The sequence below is a fragment of the Microtus pennsylvanicus genome, chromosome 1 (genome assembly GCF_037038515.1).
Source record: "Microtus pennsylvanicus isolate mMicPen1 chromosome 1, mMicPen1.hap1, whole genome shotgun sequence".
Classification (NCBI taxonomy): domain Eukaryota; kingdom Metazoa; phylum Chordata; class Mammalia; order Rodentia; family Cricetidae; genus Microtus; species Microtus pennsylvanicus.
This window is the reverse complement of record NC_134579.1, coordinates 77,714,104-77,737,584: the sequence shown is the minus strand read 5'-3', so window position 1 is coordinate 77,737,584 and position 23,481 is coordinate 77,714,104. Positions and strand designations below refer to the sequence as shown.

The window sequence follows — 23,481 nt, the reverse complement described above, 5'->3', positions numbered from 1 at the left end:
TAGAGAACACATGCAAGGAAAATACAATTCACTTGCAAGGACAGACAGGGCCAGTCACTGAAGGGAAGACCAATATTCCCACTCCATTCTCTCAAAGCACACACAAAGGAATTGCTTGTTGGAATGCAAGCAAGGGGCCACAAAATGGTACTGATCAGCCGGGCGGTGGTGGCGCACGCCTTTAATCCCAGCACTCGGGAGGCAGAGGCAGGCGGATCTCTGTGAGTTCGAGACCAGCCTGGTCTACAAGAGCTAGTTCCAGGACAGGCTCCAAAACCACAGAGAAACCCTGTCTCGAAAAACCAAAAAAAAAAAAACAAAAACAAAAACAAAATGGTATTGATCTAAATACACACAATCCATATTTGGCAGGGTGGGGTTGTCCAGACAGAGTTTCTCTGTCCTATGGAACTTGCTTCGTAGTCCAGGCTGGCTTTGAACTCACAGAGATCACCACAACTGGCTGAACACATACTATATACATATTGCATGCTACCTTAGGCTGGGAGTAAATATTGACTATACCCCCATTTGTATCAGATGGAAGTACAGAGAGAATGTACAAACCCTGAGGAGCCCCATACCAGAATGCAAAAAGGTGACTGTGAAGATGTGTCTTTGCCAAGGTGCCTTCTGATTGGTTTAATAAAAGAGCTGACTGACCAGTAGTTAGGCAGGAGATATAGGCAGGACAGCCAGACAGGATGCTGGGAGGAAGAAGGGCAGAATCTCAGGAGACACAGAGAGAAGCAAGATGAACATGCTGTGTTGAAAGAATGTACAGGCCCATGGCAGAAGGTAAATAAGATGTATGGGTTAATTTAAAATGTAAGAGTTAGCTAGTAATCAGCCTGAGCTATTGGCCGAGGATTTATAATAAGTCTCTGAATGGTTATTTGGGAGCAGCTGCTAAGACACAGAGACACTCCACCTATAATGCACCTCTGTAGGAATTTTATTCATTCCTGGGACATGGTCTGTAGGGAAGAGGTTACTCGCTCTTCTTGGCAGGAATGGACTCTGCACTGCCAGGGTCATTCTCTGAATCCTCTTTTGGTCTGGGCACAGGCTGGAACGTCTCTGAATTGTCTTTAGGTCTGGGCACAGGCTGGAACATCTCTGAATCCTCTTTAGGTCTGGGCACAGGCTGGAACGTCCCTGAATCGTCTTTAGGTCTGGGCACAGGCTGGAACATCTCTGAATCCTCTTTAGGTCTGGGCACAGGCTGGAACGTCCCTGAATCGTCTTTAGGTCTGGGCACAGGCCGGAACATCCCTGAATTGTCTTTAGGTCTGGGCACAGGCTGGAACGTCTCTGAATTGTCTTTAGGTCTGGGCACAGGCTGGAACTTGAGTAGGACAGGCGGAGTAAAGATGGAAGCTTTCACAACATGCGATGGAGTCTCGTCGGTACTGGAGGGCCCACTACAGGATGCTGCTGTCCTGCATGGGAGATGGCCAATAATGCCCATGAAGTAGGAAACTAGCCCAGAGGGCTCCCAGATATACACGCAATAACATCACAGAGACAAGGCGTCTCCCAAGATGTTTTTTCTTCTAGAAATCTCTCCCGTGGACTCTGTTCAGTGTTGTGCGTTAAAGCACTGTTTGTGATTGTAGAAAACCCGAAACACAGGTAAATCCTGTGAAGGACAAGGTGTCCTTCACGATGCAAACCAGGCTGTCCTGCAGCTCTTTAAAGGAGTGAACATGTCCCAGTGGCCATATTGTTTTGTTTTGGGGGACTGGGTAGCTTCAAACTATGTGTCCAAGACTGGTCTTGAACTTGCAGCAATCCTCCTGCCTCAGCCTCCCAGGGGCTGCCTGCTCATCCTTTCAACCCCCTTTGATCAGATCCACTGCTCCCTAACACTTCCACTTGGGCACCATTTTGTGAATAGAATACATGTTTGTAGCAATTTCCTCTAGATTGAAACATTTCCTCCTGGAGAGAAAAATCATAAAACTCAATGAATTCTGAAAACTAACAAAAAAGTTGCAAGGTATACAAGCAGTAGAAGATCGCTAAGGGGAAGAGACTCTCAGGCTGGAGAAGAAAGCCCAGCACCACTTCCATGGGGCCTCACCACATCAGGGGGAGCTTTCCAACGGCACCACTGACTTGGGTGGCTCTACTCCTAAAGGAACAACCATAAATGCAAGTTCACCAAGCTAAATGTGGGTAGAATCATTTCTTCGATCTTCCTCAGCACGTTATCTGAGAGGAACAGGAATTTGCTCACACACCATCCCAGAAAAGTCATACAACTGTTTCTGCATAATTCGAATAGCCATACAATATTCCATAACATGAATGCATATTTTATAATATATTGCTTATATATAAATATACATTTATTTATGTAGTTTATTTATAGTAGCCCTCATAGCCTTGGTTGGCCTGGATTCCTAGAACTTTTATTCTCGAGCAGGCTGATGACAACCTTCTAGCAGTATTTCTGCCTGTCCCTCAAGACTGCTGGAATTAAGACAAGAATTATCATGCCTAGGTTCATATTTCTCTCTGTGGTTTTTTTTTTTTTTTTTTTTTTTGGTGGTGGTGGTAGTAGTACTTTTTGTTTTGGTTTGGATTTTGGTTACTGTTTTGGTTTGCTTTTAAGACAAGGTCTCACTGTGTTACCCTGGCTGACTTGAAAATCACCATGTAGCCGGGCAGTGGTGGTGCACGCCTTTAATCCCAGCACTCGGGAGGCAGAGGCAGGCGGATCTCTGTGAGTTCGAGACCAGCCTGGTCTACAAGAGCTAGTTCCAGGACAGGCTCCAAAACCACAGAGAAACCCTGTCTCGAAAAACCAAAAAAAAAACAAACAAAAAAAAAAAACGAAAATCACCATGTAGAACCCAGGCTGGCTTCAAACTTAGAGATCTGTCTGCCACTGATGCCCCAGAGCTAGGGTTAAAGGTGTCTGCCGCTATGCTCAGCCGCATTTCCTCCTTTTTGTTTGTTTTTCGAGACAGGGTTTCTCTGTAGCTTTGGCGCCTGTTCTGGAACTAGCTCTAGATGAGGTTGGCCTTGAACTCACAGAGATCCACCTGCCTCTGCCTCAGAGTTTAAGAGCACTGGCTGCTCTTCCAGAGGACCTGAATTCAATTCCCAGCAACCATGTGGTAGCTCACAACCATCCATACTTGGGAGGCAGGAGGCAGGTGAATCTCTGTAAGTTCAAGGCCAGCCTAGTCTACAAAGTAAGTTCCAGGACAGCCAAAGATACACAGAGAAACCTTGTCTCGAAAAACCAAAATAAATAAACAAATCAATAAATCATTTTTTAATCAATGGGGAAAAACACCAAGAACCCTAATGCTTAGACAAACAAGGGCTAGAGGGTTGGAGAGACAGTTCAGAGGTTAAGAGCACTGGCTCCTCTTTCAGGGGATCCGGGTTCAATTCCCAGCACCCATATGGCAGCTCACAACTGTCTGTAACTCCAGTCCCAGGGAATCTGGCACCTTTACACCTACGCATAAGAAATAAAGTTAAATAAATTATTTTTTTTTTTTAAAAAAAGAGCACTGGCTGCCTTCCAGAGGTCCTGAGTTCAATTCTCAGCACCCACATGGTGGCTCACAACCATCTATAATACAATCTGGTGCCTTCTTTTGCCATGCAAGCATACATGCAGACAGAACACTATATATGTAATAAATAAATAAATCTTTAAAAGGGGGGGTTAGAGAGATGGCTCATCAGTTAAGAGCACTGGCTGCTACTCCAGAGGGCCTAGGTTCAATTCCCAGCCCTACATGGTAGCTCACAGCTGTTTGTAACTCCTGTTCCAGGTAATCCAACACCCTCACACATACATGCAGGTGAAACATCAATGAACATAAAATACAAATCAACAAACTTTAAAAAACAATTAGAACTAGGCGAAGAAACCAATTGCACATTTCCCAAATGCATACAAATCAGCTGTAAGTTCAGGGAAATGATTGAACATCATTGGTCAACACGAAAAGTCAATCAGAACCACAATGAGATCTGCTCACACCCACTGGGGCAGCAAGGTAAAGAGATGCTGCTTCTGAGGCAGCTACGTAGGAGGTTGAGATGGCGAGACTGCTTAAGCCTAGACGGTCAAGATTACCTGGGCAACACAGGGTGACCACCATCCCAAATCTGTTTTATATTTTATTGCAGGGATTTCTTGTAATTTGCATGTACTACACTGCACTTAGAGAGGCTGGAGGACAGCTTGGAGGTCTCTCCTTCCACCATGGGAATCAAACTCAGGTCCTCAGGCTTGGTGGCAAGCAACTGTCCTCACTTGGCCCTCTCACCCACCCCCATTTTATTTATTTAAATAGGGCTATAAATTTACCTAAGTGGGAAAACAAGTACTGGCCTAGTAGACCCTAAGCCTGATCCCCAGTGCAAAAGTTAGAAAAAGATGGGCGTGGTGCCACACCCCTTGGACACCAGCACTCCGAGAGGAAGAGGTAGGTCTCTGAATTCAAGGCCAGCACGATTTACATCCTGAGTTCCAGGCTACCAGAGAAAAATCGACCCTGTCTCAAAGAAAACAGCAAAAACAAAACAAAACAATGAATAAAGCCATGCTAAGTGTGGTGGCACAGACTGACAGCCCCAGCACTTGGAGGCAGGGTCAGAAGGAATGACAATTTGAGTTCCAGTCCGGTCTACCTAGCAAATTTCAGGCCAGCCCGGGCTGCACGGCAAGGCCTTGTCTCAAAAGATAGGAAAGGAAGAAAGAAAAAAGAAAGAGAACGAAAGGAGAAAGGGAAAAAGCTGGGCAGTGGTGGCAAACGCCTTTAATCCCAGCACTTGGGAGGCAGAGGCAGGCGGATCCTGAGTTCAAGACCAGCCTGGTCTACAGAGTGAGTTCTAGGACAGCCAGGGCTACACAAAGAAACCCTGACTTGATAAAACAAAACAAGATGACAAGAGCTAGATAATAAGCATCGCCAGGGTCAGCAAGCGGGGAAAAGCACTTTTCTTCTAAACCTGTTTAATTCCAAGCTCACCCATGGCAAGGAGACAGCCAGCTCCTTGCAAGCTGTCCTGACTCTCACATGCATGCCACAGTGACACTATGGTGCACACACACACACACACACACAAATAAATACATGTGAATGTCTGAATGGTAATAAGTGTCCCTAGCTTATGGTAAAAATGAACCCTCGGTGTATCACTAGTGAGACTGTATGAGGCTACTTGTATAGTCTGGCAGTTTCTCAAAACAGTAGGATCCTGGATGTAGGTCAATGGTAGAGAACTTGCTGAGCATGTATGAGGTCCTGGGCTCCATCACCAACACTGTAAAAAATGTATAGACATGTGTACATATACATATGTCTATAATATACATAATATGTTATATATACATTAAATTTACCATATGATCTAGATGTCTACTCAAGAAAAGCAAAAACTGTGACCTCGCTAAAACTTTTCCCAAATCTTTCATCATGTCGTTATTCCTAGTAGTCAAAAGTCTGAACTCAGATCCTTATAGCTGATACACGAATACACAAGCAGGAGCTGGGGAGTTTTTCAGTCGGTAAAATGCTTGCTGTGCAAGCATGGGGACTGGAGTTCTTATCCCCAGCACCCAAGGGCTGGGCACAGCAGCGTACATGTGACACTTCCCAGGTTCACAACCAGTCAAGCAAGGCCCAGATTCGGTGAGAGACCTTATCTTAAAAACAAATGAAAGGTCTAGAGAGATGGCTCAATGCCCTCACAGAGGGCCAGGGTTCGGTTTCCAGCACCTGCATGGTGGCTTACAACCATCTATAACTAATTCCTGGGCTCCAACATCCTCTTCTGACTTCCTGGGACACCAGGCACACACATGGTGCACAGACTCACATGCAGGCCAACACTTATATTCACAAAATAAAAATCATTTAAAAGGAAAATGTGAATCGTGATCAAGAAATCCGACTGCCACCTCTACCCTCCACATGCACACACATACAACATGCACACAAAAATAATAATAATACAAAGGACTATTACTAAACCAGGAAACAGGAGAGAAGCATTGCAGGCAGGACACATAGACTTTGAAAACATGGCCATAAGTCAGACAGACACAAAAGGCCACATTCTGAGGCCAGAGTAAGTGATTCATAAGGATGGGAAGTAGGGTAGTGCTGGAAGCGGCAACTAAGGAACGCTCCAAGTTTTACCTACTTTCTTGTTGGTTTTTGGTTTTTTTAGACAGGTTCTATCTATGTAGCCCTGGCTGTCCTGGAACTATGTAGACTAGGCTGCCTCCGCACTCACGGAGATCTGGCCGTGTCTGCTTCCTGACTGCTGGGACTAAAGCTGTGTGGCACCGCACATGGCTTCAATTTGATTTATTTTTGAAACTAAGTCCCCCTCTGTAGCTCAGGCTAGCTTTAGCTCAGGCTAGCTTTAGCTTAGGCTAGTTTTGAACTCACAGCAATCTACCTGCCTCAGCCTCCCAGTGCTGGAATTACAGATGTGAACTGGTAAGCTCTTTCTTTTTTCCTTTTTTGGTTTTTTGAGATAGGGTTTTTCTGTGTAGCCTTGGAGCCTGTCCTGGAACTTGCTCTATAGATCAGGCTGACCTCGAATGCCTGCCTCTGTCTCCTGGGTGCAGGGATTAAAAGCGTGAACCACCACTGCCCAGCTGTCTACTGTCTTTTCAATCACCAACAGGGTCTCTTCACTGAACCTGGAGCTCTCTGGTTCAACTATACATGGGCAGCCGTCTGCCTGGATCTTCCTACCTCCACCCCAGCACTGAGATTACAGATGTGTGCCACTATGTGCTTTTATGTCTGTCTTCCAAGTCCCCGAATCTCTTTTAGAATGATGGGATCCATGCATGCCTGGCAAACGCTCTACCACTGAGTACACACCACCAGAACACTTTGAACCATTTTCATCATACAGTTGAGAGGTATCACATACAGAAGCACTGCAACTCTTTCTAGAATGTCACTCAAAGCAGAAACTCTATATCTACCCATAAGTAGTAACTTCTTACCTCCCTCTCCAAGCCCCTTCCAAACTACTACTTCTGAATTAACCCAGTCAAGATATGTCTAGTCATATAGTATTTTCTTTTTTCTTTTTCTCTCCTTTGGGTTTGTGAAATGGGTTTTTCTTTATATATATATATATATTTATTTATTTATTTATTTAATATGTATACAATAGTCTGTCTGTGTGTTATGTCTGCAGGCCAGAAGAGGGCACCAGACCTCACTACAGATGGTTGTGAGCCACCATGTGGTTGCTGGGAATTGAACTCAGGACCTTTGGAAGAGCAGGCAATACTCTTAACCACTGAGCCATCTCTCCAACCCTGAGATGGGTTTTTCTGTTTTTTTTTTTTTTTTTGGTTTTTTCGAGACAGGGTTTCTCTGTGGTTTTGGAGCCCGTCCTGGAACTAGCTCTTGTAGACCAGGCTGGTCTCGAACTCACGGAGATCCACCTGCCTCTGCCTCCCGAGTGCTGGGATTAAAGGCGTGCGCCACCACCGCCCGGCAGATGGGTTTTTCTGTATATCTCTGACTGTCCTTGTAGATCAAGCTGGCCTTGAACTCACAGAGATCCTCCTGCCTCTGCCTCCCAAGTGCTGGGATTAAAGGAGTGTGCCACCACTGCCAGCTTAGTATTTTCCCTCCTGTATCTGATCCTTCACTCCATGGACTTCCGCAGTGTGTCCAGGGATTGTAGTATGGTTGATAATCCTCTATGGAATGAGTACAGAACGTTTTGTTGACTCATCTCAGACTCAGGGGTGTATGTTGTGAATGATGACGTGAGGACACAGCCATGGAAGTCCTGATTCAGTCCCTGTCCTCAGGCCTTCTGAGGACGCACAAGTGGAATTAACGAGCTATGGAAATGCTTAACATCCGAGGAACTGCCAAGCCGATTCTCACAAGTGGATCTACTATTTTACATTGCCACCCATGTTAGGCTTTTTGTACCATGACAAAAACCTGAGAGAAATTATTCAAAGGGGAAAATTTGCCCTTAATCTTAGCACTTGGGAGGCGGAGGCAGGCAGATCTCTGTGAATTCCAGGCGAGCCAGGGCTACCTAATGAGACCCTATCTCAAAATAAAAGGGGGAAGCTTATTTTGACTAATAATTTTAGAGGCTTTAGCTCATAATATGTTAATTTCATGACTTTTAGACTCAGGGCAAAGCAGAAACATTATAGCACAAGGAAATTGGAGAAAAATCTGTTCACTTCATCCAGGAAGCTAACGAGAGCTAGGCACAGGGATGTGTCCCCGAGACCCTCTGCCTCCATGTAGACCTTATCTTCCAGTTTCTCTTCTTTCCAACAGTCACTCCTCAAGTACCTCAAGTACCAGTCCCCTATAGAAACCCTGTCCCAGACAAACACAGATGCATGTTTTCCTAGTCCAGGTATCTCAGTTCCAAGAAATTGACAGATCAACCATGCGAGCAAAGCCCAGTGGAGCTCACCTCTCACGCCGCTATTAAGGAGGTTGAGACGGAAGATGATGAATTCAAGTGAGATCAGTCTAGACAGTACGTAAGCTCTGACTGACTATCCCAACCAGCTTTGACCTTAACATGTCATTTTTGCTTAACTGCAGCTCCTAAGCTGATGGAATGGGTAACTTCATTGTAGTTTTAAAAATATTTTCTAATGACAGACGATGCTGACCAATTTTTTCCCCTGGCCATTTATAAATAAATACTGTACCAATGATCTGCAAATATGTTCTCCCTTGGTGAAGAAATGATTTATAGAATTGCCATAACGTGCTTCTGTCCCTCCCCCCACTTCCTTTCCTTCTTCCCTTTCTCTCTCCCCTTGCTTCACTTTCTGTGGACAGGTAACACATATGCTACCACCATCCTTATCATCGTCTAAGATGATAAAAGTCCACTGAATACCCAAGTATGGAAACACATACTTTTAATCCCAAGCACTTGGGAGGCAGAGGCAGGCCGACCTCTATGAGTTCTGGGACAGCCTGGTCTACATCGCAAGTATCAGGCCAGCCAGAGCTACATAGTGAAGCTGCCATCTCCAAAAACAAATAAATCCATATAATTGAATTCCCTCTCCAGAACAAGCCTTGACTTTTATCACTTTTAAAAGTCACATTTGCTTCATTTTCTGACTCTGCTTGTGCCTTTACCATGCTCACGATTTTCTGCTCCTCTGTAAAAAAAGCACGTTTAGTCCTGCCTCAGACAGAACACACATGAAGACACAGCACACACGGAAGGAACACTGAGCCTGCTGACAGGTTAGACAGTCTCACATGGACAGAAGGTCTCAGGGCACAAACCCCTCAAAGTTCACCTGGCTACACACCGTGACAGATTCTGGTGCTTTCCAACCTTCATGTCACGGCGGGGGGGGGGGGGGGGGCTGGAAGCAGCCTAGTTTTGTTAGAGGCTCTACAGGAGGGAAGCTGATGGCGTATTTTAACACCGACCATTCGCAGAGTCTCTAAAGAATCTTAGTGTGTGCAAGCGTGCCAGGCATGTGTGTGGTGATCAGAGGACAGCTCACGGAGTCAGGCTCTCCTTCCACTATGATCTCCTTTCACAGGGGTCCCCCAGGCTGGGCAGTTAAGTGCCTTTATCCGCTGAGGCAATTGTGATAGTACGGATGAGCCCAGAGGATCCCCCGCTGTTGGAACTGTTTGTCACAGGGGTGGGTTCCACCATCCCCAGAGCGATGAGGATCCGAGCTCTCAACTGCTGCTCCCACGCCATGCCTGCCAATCTGCTGCCATCCTCCCTGTCGGAATGGTGATGGACTCCTTCCCTCTGGAGTCATGAGTCCCAAATAAACCTTTCCTTTGAGAAGTTGCCTTGGTCACAGTGTTTATCACAACAGCAGAAAACTAAACTAAGCCAGGTGGTGGCGCATGCCTTTAATCCCAGCACTCAGGAGGCAGAGACCAGCAGATCTCTGTGAGTTCAAGGCCAGCCTGGTCTACAAGAGCTAGTTCCAGGACAGACTCCAAAGCCACAGAGAAACCCTGTCTCAAAAAACCAAAAAAAAAAAAAAAGAGCTAGTTCTATCTCAAAATCCAAAAAAGAAAAAAAGAAAAGTTATTTAAAAGAGAAGGTTATGATCAAGAGAGCGTGTACTTGTTCCTTTTTTTCCTAGGTTACCATCAGAAAGCATGTTTCCTTATTTACCCCTCAGACAGAAAAAGCATAACCCTCAGATAGATAGGACTTTTTCCTAAGCTGTCGCGGCTGTGTTTGCAAATCCTCGGTGCTGACTGGAGGCCTCCACCCAGTCAGAAATACAATCCCCAGGTAAAAGGAAAATTGCCTCCTTGCAAGTTGGCCTTTGACCTCCACATACATGTACCCCCCCAACACACAAAATAAATATGCAAAAATATAGGAAAAATAACCTGAACTCATTTATTACTTCTGGGGATGTAAGGAAAGTGGTCCCTTTTACTCTGATAGATGGTTTGCCAGTCTTACAAAACTAAAAACATGGACTCAGTTAGAATGCCAACAAGCCCCAAGGTTGTGGGGGAGGACAGTCAAGACTGCTGGGACTTGCTACCTTTCCACTTAGCTAAAACAGGAGCCTCAGATTCAGGGAGAGACCGTGCCTCAAAGGAACAAGCAGGGATTGATAGGGACGGACACCCTCCATCCTTTTCTGGCCTCTGTGTGCATGCACAAGTGTGTGCATACATACACATGTATGTACATTCACACAGATGACAGACATAGCAGCTTCAAAAGGGCAAAACTGTAATGCTGGGTGGTGGCGCACAACTTTAATCCCAGCACTCAGGAGGCAGAGGCAGGCGAGTCTCTGTTCTACAGAGCAAATTCCAGGACAGCCAGGGCTACACAGTAAAATCCCATCTCAAAGAGAGAGAGAGGGAGAGAGAGAGAGAGAGAGAGAGAGAGAGAGAGAGAGAGAGAGAGAGAGAAAGGCAAGACTATGAAGACAGTAAAAAGCTGGGTGATGCCGGGCAGTGGTGGCGCACGCCTTTAATCCCAGCACTCGGGAGGCAGAGGTAGGTGGATCTCTGTGAGTTCGAGGCCAGCCTGGTCTAGAAGAGCTAGTTCCAGGACAGGAACCAAAAGCGACAGAGAAACCCTGTCTCGAAAATAAAAAAAAAAAAAAATTAAAAAAAAAAAGCTGGGTAATTTAGACTAGACAGATGGCCCTGAGCCTGCCCCAGCGGTATGAAGACCTGACTTCATAGCTTCAGCACCCACATAAAAGCCCAGGCACGGCACTGCACTCCTGCAGTACTAGAGCTGGGAACAGTGACAGGCAGATGCCTGGAGCTCACTGACTAGCCAGTCTTGTCAGACTATTAAGTTCCAGATTCCGTGACAAACCCTGCATCAATAATAATAATAATAGTAAAAGTAGAAAGTGGCGGAGGGAGACCCTCCCATATTCACTTCTGGCCTCCATACACTAGTGCACAGACCAAAAGCAATACACACATACAATGCATGCATGTATGCAGACACACACACACACACACACACACACCCCAGTGGCTGTCAGGAGTTAGGGTCTCATGCAGCAGAGACTGGCCTTACACTGACCACAAAGGCAGAGATGACCTTGAATTTTTGATCCTCCTGCCTCCACTTCCCAAGCACTGTGATTACAAGTTACAGCTCTAGCTCTATAAGTGACTTTTAACAATCCACATTTGGTGAACCCTGCTTTGCAATATGATTCCAAGACAACACCTTAGATGCTTCCTTTCAACTGGGCCTGGGTTTGGCCAATCACTGATATCATCTACCATTGCAAACACTGATTATGTGTGAGGTTCTGGGAGTGTAAGGAATATCAGGAACTTCTGCCCTTGAGCACATTATCACAGTGCCTGTGAGAGGCAGGACGCCGGCACTGGAACGGAGCACAGGGGTCCAGGTCACAGGGTCTGTGAGAGGCAGGACCCCAGCACTGGAACAGAGCCTGGGGGTCCGGGTCACAGGGTCTGTGAGAGGCAGGACCCCAGCACTGGAACAGAGCCTGGGGGTTCGGGTCACAGGGTCTGTGAGAGGCAGGACCCCAGCACTGGAACAGAGCCTGGGGGTCCGGGTCACAGGGTCTGTGAGAGGCAGGACCCCAGCACTGGAACAGAGCACAGGGGTCCGGGTCACAGGGTCTGTGAGAAGCAGTGTTCCTGGCACCAGAACAGAGCCCAGGGGTCCGGATGGAAAAGTGCAATGCAAACACTCACCAGGGGAAGCCAGGGCAATGCAGCTTGTGTGCATTGTTTCCTGCCAAATAGGAGAAATGGAAGCCTCCAGGGTTGAGGACCAAGGGGGTCAGGTCGACCATGTGGCTGCAAGATAGGAAAGAAATGGGGTGTTGGCATTGGGCCCACCCACCGCATCAGCATGCTTCTCTGTAACACAGGTCCAAGGGGCCCATCACAGCCCACACTCCCGAAATAAGCACAATCACCACCCAAAATGGTGAGAATTAAAAGGTTGAGACAAAATAACCATCAAGTCTGGCACTCAAGATGTCCCCCCCCAAAAGGCTTTTCCACCTCTTAGAAGTTGACGAAAGACTGTTCCAGTTTAATTTCACTTCAGAACTTGAAATATCCAGTTTCTCCATCTACAAGAAACAAAGAAAATCTCAGGGCAGAGTGGAAACTGCACTTTTCCACGCAGAAAAGCAGTCCTTACACAGGAAGCAAGAACTGATCCCAGGGATGCAGAGAAGACGGTGGTGGGGAACTGAGGAAGCCCCACCCCCAAAGCAAGGGTTACCGGGGAAGAAGAGGGCTGCTGGAGAAGGGGGATCTGAACTGAGACATGGGATAAACAGCAGCCCAAAGATGCAGATGAGGGCAGAGGAGGGATAACACCCCGAGAGACAGGGATGGGGATCAGATGTGAGTCAAGCCTATGGTTTTCCTCCTATTCTCAGGGGCATCCCGAGTACATGGCTCACGGAGGACAGGAGGTGGAACTTTGTGCCACTCACCTCTGTAGTGGCCCTCAGCGAGGGACGCCCCCTCTTATCTGTTTGACCTGCTGATAGTGCATACCCAAAGCCTGTCTGAGAGAAACCCCCTTCTGCAGAGATCTGAGGACCACTGCTGTGGGCAAGCCAGGAGAAGCCACCCTCCTAGCACTGAAGTAAAGCATGTTCTCACTGACCGGCTTGCCAGACAGTGGAGGAAAGGGGCCAAAGACCCTGGGCATAGTATAGACAGGAGGTGATGCAGCCACTACAGAGGCCATAGTGGTGACAGGTAGCGGTGGCAGCGGCAATGGTGGTGGTAATGGAGCTGGTGGCAGGCACGGGGAGGTTGACCGGTCTCGGAAGATGACAGGATCTGCTGCTCTCTTTGGTTTCAGCCTCCTCCTCCTCCTCTTCTTGGCACCTGCATCAAATGGTGTAGTGAGTACTGACCCCCTGGGCAGTAGGACCCAAACACAGTAACACAAGGGTCATATATCTCTCCAGCAAAGGAAAGCCTTTTCGGGCTTTTAGAAAATCCTGGAAAAAACTCAGAGCCAGCACTGACCGGTACCAGCAGGGCTCCCCCCCCCCCCATTCGACAAGGTCTAACATACCCTAGGCTGGCCTATAACAGCAGCTGATAATCACCCTAAACTTGTGATATTCCTATCTCCGACCTCCAGGTTGCTGGGATTATATTAAACACAAACAGTTTACATGGTTCTTGGGATTAAGCTTGTGACTTCACGTGTGCTAGGCAAACATTCTAACAGAGCCATACATCTGTCCTACTTACGTCTATTACAGAGTCAGACGCCCTATCTGACTACATTTAGGCAGATAACTGTATCTAGACAGAATTCATGCCAAGATGTCTAACTTTAAAGGCACAATTTTGTTTTTTGGTTTTTTTTCGGGGGGGGAGGTTTAGAGACAGGATTTCTCTGTAGTTTTGGAGCCTGTCTTAGAACTAGGCTGGCTTCGAACTCACAGAGATCTGCCTGCCTCTACCTCCTGAATGCTGGGATTAAAGGCCTGCACCACCACCACCTGACTACGGGTACAATTTCGACGGGAATGTTAGAATGAACCAGGCCCTGTAGGGTAACCTGCTGCCTCCCAGGCAAGGCTTGTGAGTTCACCAACAGCAGCAAGGATGCCCAGGCCACAGACAGTGAGCCCTCAGCCTACACCAGGCCTCACAGGCATGTGGGGATGGAAAAGGAAACACATAGTGAGGTCTTGACAGGGTGGAATAACTGGAAGGACCCTGAGCCAAACCCTGCTCTACTCAGGCCTATGGAAAGCACTGAATGAGCCTTGGGAATGCATCTGAGTGTTAAAGCACACCTCATACAGCCAGTCAGAAGGGTTCATTAGCTGGATATGGTGGTGTATGCCTGTAATCCCAAAAAACAGGAGATAGAGGCAGGGGGATCAGGAGTTCAAAGTTAATCTCAGCTACATATCAAGTTTAAGGTCAGCCAGGGATATGTGAGGCCCAACAAGCTGGCTCAGCAAGGAAAGGTGCTTGCCACCAAGCCTGATAACCTGAGTTGTGGTAGAGAGAATTAAATCCTTGCAAGATGTCCTCAGCCACCCACATATACACCATGGAAAGTGCGTGCGTGCACACACACAGTAAATAAACGTTAACAGAAAGGCTGAAGAGATGGCCCAGTGGTTAAGAGCACTTATTGCCCTTGCAGAAGACCTGCGTTCAGATCCCAGCACCCATGTCAGGTGGCTCACAACAACCAGAAACTCCAGCGGCAGGGAATCCAATGCCCCCTTCTGGCTTCTACAGATATCTGTACAAGTACATGGGATACATGCATACACACATGCGTGCGTGCATGTGCGCACGCACACACATAAGTAATGCATTAAAAATAATTAAATTTTTAAAATAAATGTTAATAGAGAAATAATAAAGGGGGCTAAGGAACTGACTCAGCTGGTAACGTACCTACATCAGAAGCATAAGATCTGAGTTCAAAGCCTGATGGTGCATACTTTTAATCCCAGCACTCAGGAGGCAGAGGTAGGCAGATCTCTGAGTTCAAGGCCAACCTGGTCTACAGAGTGAGCTCCAGGACAGCCAAGGCTACAAATGAAAGCCTGTCTCAAAAAAGATGAAAAAAAAATAAGAAAGAAAGATCTGAGTTCAGATTCCCACCGTCTACAGAAAACACAGGGCAGGGTAGAGCAGCACACAGCTGTAATCCCAGCACTCTGGGGGTAGATAGAGACAGAAGCCTGAAGCTCGCTGGCCAGTCAGCCTACCCAAATCAATGAGCTTCAGGTTCCGCGAGAGACCTCCTGTCCAAATACAAAGGTGGAGAACGAGAGCAGAGAGCCAGATGTGCTGGTGCCCGTGTTTAGTTCCAGGCAGGGCTGGTCTACACAATGAGTTAGTTCCAGAGCTAGTCAGAGCTGCAGAGTGAGACCCTGTCTAAAAAATAATAAATTTAAAAGAAAAGAAAGAGAAAGGGACCAGCAAGATGGTTCACTGGGCAAGAGTACTTGCTATGTAAGCCTAACAACCTGAATTGGATCTCCAGATCCTACAGTGCAAGAACTGACTCCTGCAAGTTAACCTCTGACCTCTATGTGTGTGCCTTACACACACACACTCATGTGTATATAGACACATACAACAATAATACTTTGTTTTAGAGCCAGGTGTGGTGGTTTTTCTCCCTTTCTGTTCCCGGTCCTCCTTCCTGCTCTTCACTAAATATGATCCGAGAGGGGTAAGTGCAACCTGGAGAGGAGAGGTGGGCACTACTGATGTCACCAACCTGAGCTTCACATATACTGCAATGTTGATGGTAACTGAAATGGGAACAGCGGCCCTGGGCTCTGATTACCAAGAGCTCACCCCGGGAATACAGGTGTACACGGTGGATGCGCCACTTGAGCTGCTCCAGGCGCTGATGCATCTCCAGGGCACCCATGCTGTTGCACTGGTTCAGTTCCCCCTGGACAGCATAGACAAACTTCGCCTGCAATAGCGATTGCGGAAAGGCGGAAAGCCAGAAGAGAGTCGCTTGCCTGCTTTATCCCCAGGCTTGGCATCCTTGGCTTCAAAAAAGACCCTTCTGGCTGCCCCAAGCCTCCCACACATCCCGCTAGGTGTCCTCCCCATCCATTCCTAAGCCAAAACCCCACCCTCAAAGATCCTCCCTAAGAAATTGCAGGTGAAGGTGGGGGCCTTCCGCACCCAGAGGCCGGAGAGGAGTCCACGCTGTTCCATCTCAGTCTGCTTGCCCTTGCGAACGACCCTCTCCGCCAGCGCTGGATTGCGGTCCAAGGAGCGGAAGAGGCGGCGCAGCGAGCGCTCCGTGTAGGTAGCAGCTTGCCTCTCGAAGTCCTCCTCGGAGATGAGTTGGCAGAAGGTCACACTCTGGGGGAATTCGTTGTCATACTCGTCCAGGACTTCCATCGAGAGGGACTACTGGTGGTAGGCTGGTGCTGTCTGAGGGCGGAGCAGCAGTCCGGGCAGAGCTCCTGGGGCAAAGGGACCCTCCCAAGGGCTAGAACCAAGGTCCCAAAAGGTGACAAGAGCCCACGGGGCGGTGACTACAGGATGTACCCACTCTCCCTACAGCCGCAGTGCAGGCTCCAGTTCCCCAGACTACCCGTCCCCTTCCCAGTCCGCCCTAGAATCAGGGGGCGGGGCCAGCGCCAGTACACGTGACAATGCCCACCTCCCCAGGCCTGCGCACTGGTGTGCTCTCCCTCCCCAAGCCTCCTGACCACCCAGGAGGTACCTTGGGGATTTTAATCTCCTTCTGAGCCGTGGTCCTCTCCCAGTTTTTTGTTCCCGCCCGACCCTGCCATACCAGTCTGCCCTGGCAATTGAATCTGGCTTCCAGTTCACCGAGGCAATATCCAAAAAGACTTCCTTCTGCCCTCAAAGCGCTTTAACATTGGCTTTTGCACCCTCTCAGTTTCCTGTCCTACCCTGCAGCTTTTACACACGTTCCCCTCCGGATCATGTCCGGATCGCTCCTTCACGACCACTTCTTTTTTTTGTTGTTGTTGTTTTGTTTTGTTTTTGTTTTTTGAGACAGGGTTTCTCTGTGGTTTTGGAGCCTGTCCTGGAACTAGCTCTTGTAGACCAGGCTGGTCTCGAACTCACAGAGATCCGCCTGCCTTTGCCTCCCGAGTGCTGGGATTAAAGGCGTGCGCCACCACCGCCCGGCACGACCACTTCTTTTTTTGTTGTTTGTGTTTTTGTGTAGTTCTGGTTATACGGGGAAACCATTGTAGACCAGACTGATCTCGGCCTCTGCGTGTCTCTGCCTCCCGAATTATGGGATTAAAGGTGTATGACAGCAATGCCCCATTCAAGACCACTTTGCCCTGTCTTGATGCCCTCCTGTTCTGTCCTCCTGGCCCCTGAACTATATTTCTGAAAGTTTTCTTCACCTGCCTCTTGACAGCCAACCTAAAACCTCCGAGGTCCAGCCCTCCCTTAAGCACCAGGCCCACACCCGAGATATGTACAAGTAAGGACTCGTGGGCATCTCAGCAAGGATGCTTTCGTGCTTGCACGAAAAGCTGCTGGCGTGCATCTACCATGGCTACTAGGGAGGATGGATGCCAGCTACTTCTTCATGATCAAAGCCCTCCATCAGGCCTGAGACCCATATATGCATCAGAGCAGTTTCCCTACGGGTGCCAGGACTTGGACAGCTAGAGTACGATTGTCAAGCCAGGGTGAAGGCTGTTCCCCAAAGCCAGTCTCAAAGTCTGGGCCTCCTTTCAAGGAGATGGGCCTGACCAACTCTCACTGGATTTATTTTTGGGGGCGGGGGCATTGAAACAGAAGCTCACCATGTAACTCTGGCTGTCCTGAAATTAGAGATGTAGACAGTCTTGTCTTCAAATTCACAAAGATCCACCTACCCATGTTTTCCCAATGCTGAGTTCAAAGGCATGGGCCTCCACACCCAGCTTTTCACTGGGTCTTGTTGGTAAAAGTAACCCTGTAAGCAAATTCCGGGAAAGGCTTCCTTAAAAGTTTGGCTCCAGCCCTGCCTGGAGAGCAGACATACTGGACACCTGTCGGTCCTGTTCAGGATATACCCTCCTGTAAAAGAGCAAGCAGCATGGTGAGCAGGCGTCCTCCGCAGGCTTCCTATGACCAAGTCTATTCATCCATCCCAGGCATCCTGATAAGCCCCGAGACCCAACATAATGGCCCTGGTGTGCACCTTCTCGTGCCTCCTCCCAAACACCACTCAGAATAGTCTCTCTTCACCTTGTTATCTTCAGGAATTCAGGAAGGCTGAGTGCTGTTCTTCCTGGTGTAGCCAAAGCTGAGTAAGGCACAGAAGCCATTTCAATACAAGGAGGTGAACATCTGTTTCTCCTCAAGCTCCTGGAGCCCAGAATTTTTATTTATTTATTTATTTGTTCTTGAGACAGCATTACATCATAGACCAGGCTAGCCTCAAATCTGAAGCAATCTTCTTGCCTCGGCCTCCAGACATGAGCCACCACACCTAGCATGGACTCCCTAATCTTAACCTGGGGAGCCAAGAGCTTGAAACCAGAGCCTTTTCAAATCTGGGATCTCATCTTTGTACTGGTTCTAGCCTTGGAGTATGCTCCCCAGAATCCGCCTTATTCTCTCAGCTAGGGAGTCTCATCCAACCCTGCCCCAGGAATCCAAGCACTCCCTCTTTGGGTCCCTCAGGCTTCTCAGCTGGGGAGTGAGAGAGTAGCGTGGGTGGCAGGCAGAGCCCGACAAACGCCCTTTCGTCATTGCACTGCTCCCCAGAGGTCCACAGTAGTGCAACAGGGAAAGAGTGTCCAGCAAGCCCGTGGGCCTCTCCGGTGGGGGTGGGGTGGGATCTTAGACCTAGAAGGCGGGCCTACCTGGGCGGGGCCTCTGCCTGGGTCAAAGGTGCCCTCTGACCCCAGAGACACAGGCCTGGCTAGAATCTCAAGTTTCCATGGAGAACAGAGTAAAACGAGCAGGGAGAAAGAAAGGCATGCAGGCCTGAGGGGCCCGGCCTGGGAAGGGGGGGCAGGCAGGGTTGTAGGTGAAGAGGTGTTCTACAAGGCTGGTCCCAGATGCTTTGACAATATCATTGCACTGCTTCTCAGAGCACAGTAGTGCAACCTCGTCAGAGCACCTGCAGCCAGCAGGCGATCCATCACCCTCATTGTGAACAAGGCTGGAAGTTCGACCACCATAGGTGGGTGGGACCTCTTGGAGCACAGAAGGGATTCCAGCCGGGATCCAGTCCTCCGGGTCTTAGGAACTTCAGAGCAGCCAAACTTTCCCCAACATGGTTCTGATTCGGGTGAAATACACCCCCAGGAGAGAACTTAAGGGCAAGCACCCGAGGGGGCTCACATACAAAGGAGGAGAACCTGCGCTCAGCCCCAAGAGGAGCACAGTGGGACTACCTCGTGCCCTGTTTCAGCCTGGAGCTCCTTCTAGAATAAGAGGGGTTGGCTCACTCCTAGAAGGTGAGGCCCTTGGAGTTACAGACCTGGTTGTTGATCTGTTCCCCCAGTATGAGTTCTGCATTCCATCCTAACAGATTCTTCCGCCGGGAGGAGCAGAATGAGGGCTTCATGCCATCTGGAGTTCCTGCCGGGAGGGCCCTCCCTACCCTCACCGCACCGCCCACCTCAGACCAGCTACTCACATGGACAGACACCCCTCGTTCTCATGGTGGGGACAAAGCGAAGGTTAGTGGAAGGAGATCCTGGTTGTCGCCGACCCTGTCCTACTAGGACGACCCCGCACCTCGTGGCACCCTCTCGCCGGTGGGCTCCATCTTTAACCTTCTGACAGTCCCAAGGGCCGAGCCCCAGGGCTCAAGCCAGGCACAGCGCCAGCCTCATTGGCTTGAGCCAACACCAAGCTTCGCCTCCTGCACACCTATTGGCTGCTGCTGGAAAGATTTCAAAATAGCCTCCGGGTTCCGATTGGCCAGGCGCCCAAGTTTTTTGCTCTGCCGTTTTAACAATGAGTTCTACAAACACTTTCTCATTCATAACTTATGGAAAGGAGCTGTACCCGCCTTTTCCCAGCTTGCTTCTCTGTAAGAATCGTGATACTCGTGAGGGCGCGTCCATGTTCGCCACACAGCTCACCAAATAAAGGAGGGTGCTAAAATCCAAGGAAAGTGTCTGAACCACTGGCCACGCCAGCGGTTGAATGGGCCCTCAAATTCTTTTAGGATGGGACAGTCACCCGAAGACTGTGGCCTTCCCTCTTTCTATCCAACTTTTCAGAGGGCACCATGAGGAAACCCCCAGCTGGGCTGGAGAGGCCCTGGCTTATGTAAAGGAAGGAAATGATCTGATGTGGTTGGGATTGGAAACCCCTTTGTGGTTAGATCATTGAAAGACCTTTCTGAGCTGCTAAGTGGCAAAGTTTACACATCACTTAGCACACAGAGCCGGGAGAGCTCTACTCAGGTGTGTGTTGAGGATGGGGAAAAAGTGCTTTTGCAACTGGCATCTGTGCCTTCTCATGTTTTACTCCAGTTCAATGGCAGAGAGAAATTTTTTTTTCAAACTTTATTTAATTTTATGTATGAGTACTTCGCATGTACACCTGCGTGTCAGAAGAGGGCATCAGATCCCATTGTAGATGGTCATGAGCCACCATGTGGGTGCTGGGAATTGAACTCAGGACCTCTGGAAGAGCAGCCAGTGTTCTTAACCGCTGAGCCATCTCTCCAGCACCCTGAGAAATTTTTTTTTTTTCGAGACAGGGTTTCTCTGTGGCTTTGGAGCCTGTCCTGGAACTAGCTCTTGTAGACCAGGCTGGCCTCGAACTCCCAGAGATCCGCCTGCCTCTGCCTCCCGAGTGCTGGGATTAAAGGAGTGCGCCACCATCGCCTGGCTTGAAAATGTTTTTTTTTAGAAACCGAGTTGGCTTCCAATCTTCAGGAACGTATGTTACCCAGTTTATTTTAAATTTATGTGTGGGTGTTCTGCCTGCATGTCTGTGTGCTACTTGCATGCCTGGTGTCCAGGGAGGCCAGAAGAAGGTATTCAATCCTCTGAAACTTGGAATTATAGATGATTGTAAACTACCATGTGGATGTTGGAAATGGAGTCCAGGTCCTGTGTAAGAGCAGCCAATGCTCCTAACTGCTGAGCCATAATCTCAGTGGTACCTACAGTGTCTTATCTTCTTTGGGGGAAAAATGCTGTTGGTTTTGGAGACAAGGTCTACCCTGTACCATTGGGGCTGGCTGAGAATGCACTGAGCTCTCAAGGCTAGCCTTGGGCTAATGGTAATCCTCCTGGGTCTCTGTGCCTCTCCATACTGATGTAAAACAAAACACCCAGAAATCCCAGCATTTAGAGAGTGGAGAAGAGAATCAGAAGTTCAAGACCAAGACCAGCCTGACCAGCCTGAGCTACTGTCTCTGGAGAGATGGCTCAGTGGTTAGGAGGGTTGACTGCTCTCCCAAAGGACCCAGGTTCCATTCCCAGCACCTACAAGCTGTCTCACAACCATCTATAACTCCAGTTCTAGGGGTTCTGATGCCCTCTTCTGGTTTCTGCAGACAAAACACCCACACATACTGTAAAAATGAAAATAGCCCGATGGTGGTGGCGCGTGCCTTTAATCCCAGCACTCAGGAGTTCAAGGCCAGCCTGGTCTACAAGAGCTAGTTTCAGAGCAAGCTCCAAAGCTACAGAGGAACCCTGCCTCGAGAAAAAATAAATATATAAATTTCAAAATGAAGTGTTTTGCAGCTGCTGCTGCTGCTTTTAGGTTTGGTCATGTTCTGCATTCTGCATGGAAGCAACTCTTCTGCTCCAGAAGCCAGAAGCATATTAGTTACCAGGGATCCCTACCTGCTGTGCACTTGAGTTCCTCCCCTAATCAGCATTCCAGTGCCTCTCTCTGTGCCTAGGTGGACAGGAAGAGCACCCCCTCACATGTACAGGGTGTAGCAATGCTGGAATGTTCCACCACCATCGTGGCTCACCTGTGGTACTATGTGGGGTTTTCTGGCTGGTGGAGCCCTTCTCCAATACACAAAGTAAGAAGTGCTACTTGAGCAACTGTTCGCACCCAGTTGGCAGCCCCAGTCAATGAGCGAATACTTTGGCAGGTGCATGGCCTGGCTTCCTTTCTCTCAGTGATAGACCGTTAGCAAGACTTCCCAATGAGACTGAGTACTAGAGTGGACCAAGGCCCCACAATGCACCTTTCTCTCCCCCTCGCTCAGTCTCACAGCTCTGCCCAGCATTTACTGGAATCCTTTCCCAATCATCTCCTTCCGTCCAAATCCTCTTGATCTCAAGAGATGGAGAGGAACGCAGACTTCTCGATGGAGTTCCAGAGTTTTAGGTCTGGAGAGATGGCTTAGCTGTTAAAACTGAGCCTGAATGAGGTTCCCAGCACCCATACTAGATGGCTCACACCCATCTGTAGCCCCAGCTCCAGGAGATCCAACACCCTCTTCTGACCTGAGGGCACTACACTCATGTGCACATTTATACACACACATACACAATTAAAAGATAACATTTAAAAGTTTGACTGGATGGTGGCACACACCTTTAATTCCAGCACCCAGGAGACGGAGGCAGGTGGATCTCTGAGTTCTGAACCAGCCTGGTCTAGTGAGTTTCAGACCACCCAGAGTCACATGGAAAGACCCTGTCTCAAAACAAAAGTTTGTCAGTGGGAAGACAAGGGTCTCACAGGGGCAGGGGAGTAATGGCCCAAGACATAACCCCCTCCCTTTAGGATTCAATTGACAGCTTTTGTCTCACCCACACACTTTAATAAAGACAGTTAGCCAGGCAGTGGTGGCACACGCCTTTAATCCCAGCGCTCAGGGAGGCAGAGGCAGGCGGATCTCTGTGAGTTAGAGGCCAGCCTGATTTACAAAGTGAGTTCCAGGACAGCCCAAGATACACAGAGAAACCCTGTCTCGAGAAACCAAAAATAAAGTCAGTCGATTTCTCAAATCCATGTGCTTTCTGCTCTCCCCGCTGTATTCCAAGTCTCTTCTAGCCACTGTCATCCCAGTCTCTTGGGACGTTTTCTGGCTCTCAGGAAATCAACACTTTCCATCCCTGGCAGTTCCCTGAAGTTCCTATGAGCTACACAGCCAAGCCCAGGGCCACACACACGTACCACTAAGAGAGCTAATGTGGGCCCTTCTCTTTCTTCTGCTTGGATTTTTATTATTATTATTATTATTTATTTACTTATTTAAACTACAGACTGCATTGTGTGCGCTATTTCATCTAATTTTGGTGCTGGGAATGGGCCCCATGCCCTGTCCATGCTAGCAAGTGCTCTACCCATAGCTCGTGCACACCAAGTACCCACCAGTTCCAACCAGTTCACAACTCGGCTCCCCAGCCCTCTATCCGTGCCTTTAAATTGTAGTACCCTGACTGCCCACATTGTACCTTTTCAGAGTTCTATACACAGTTTTTTGGTTTTGTTTTGTTTTTGGAGTTGTCTTCCCTTGAGATGTCTTTGGAGATATTCTTCTCACTCTGTTTTA

At 48.5% G+C, this 23,481-nt stretch overlaps 1 protein-coding gene across 1 annotated transcript; it reads right to left on the bottom strand.

Moving 5' to 3' along the window:
* Positions 1–991: 991 nt before the first annotated feature.
* On the bottom strand, positions 992–19,723 carry LOC142839814 (uncharacterized). The gene is made up of 8 exons (XM_075956178.1): positions 19,633–19,723; positions 17,876–18,059; positions 16,185–16,439; positions 15,843–15,966; positions 13,153–13,379; positions 12,534–12,604; positions 12,219–12,323; positions 992–1,442 (listed from the first exon to the last, which is right to left on the bottom strand). Exons 3-8 carry the CDS (start codon positions 16,404–16,406, stop codon positions 992–994), a joined length of 1,200 nt encoding a protein of 399 aa, XP_075812293.1. The 5' UTR covers positions 16,407–16,439; positions 17,876–18,059; positions 19,633–19,723.
* Between the last annotated feature and the right edge of the window lie 3,758 nt (positions 19,724–23,481).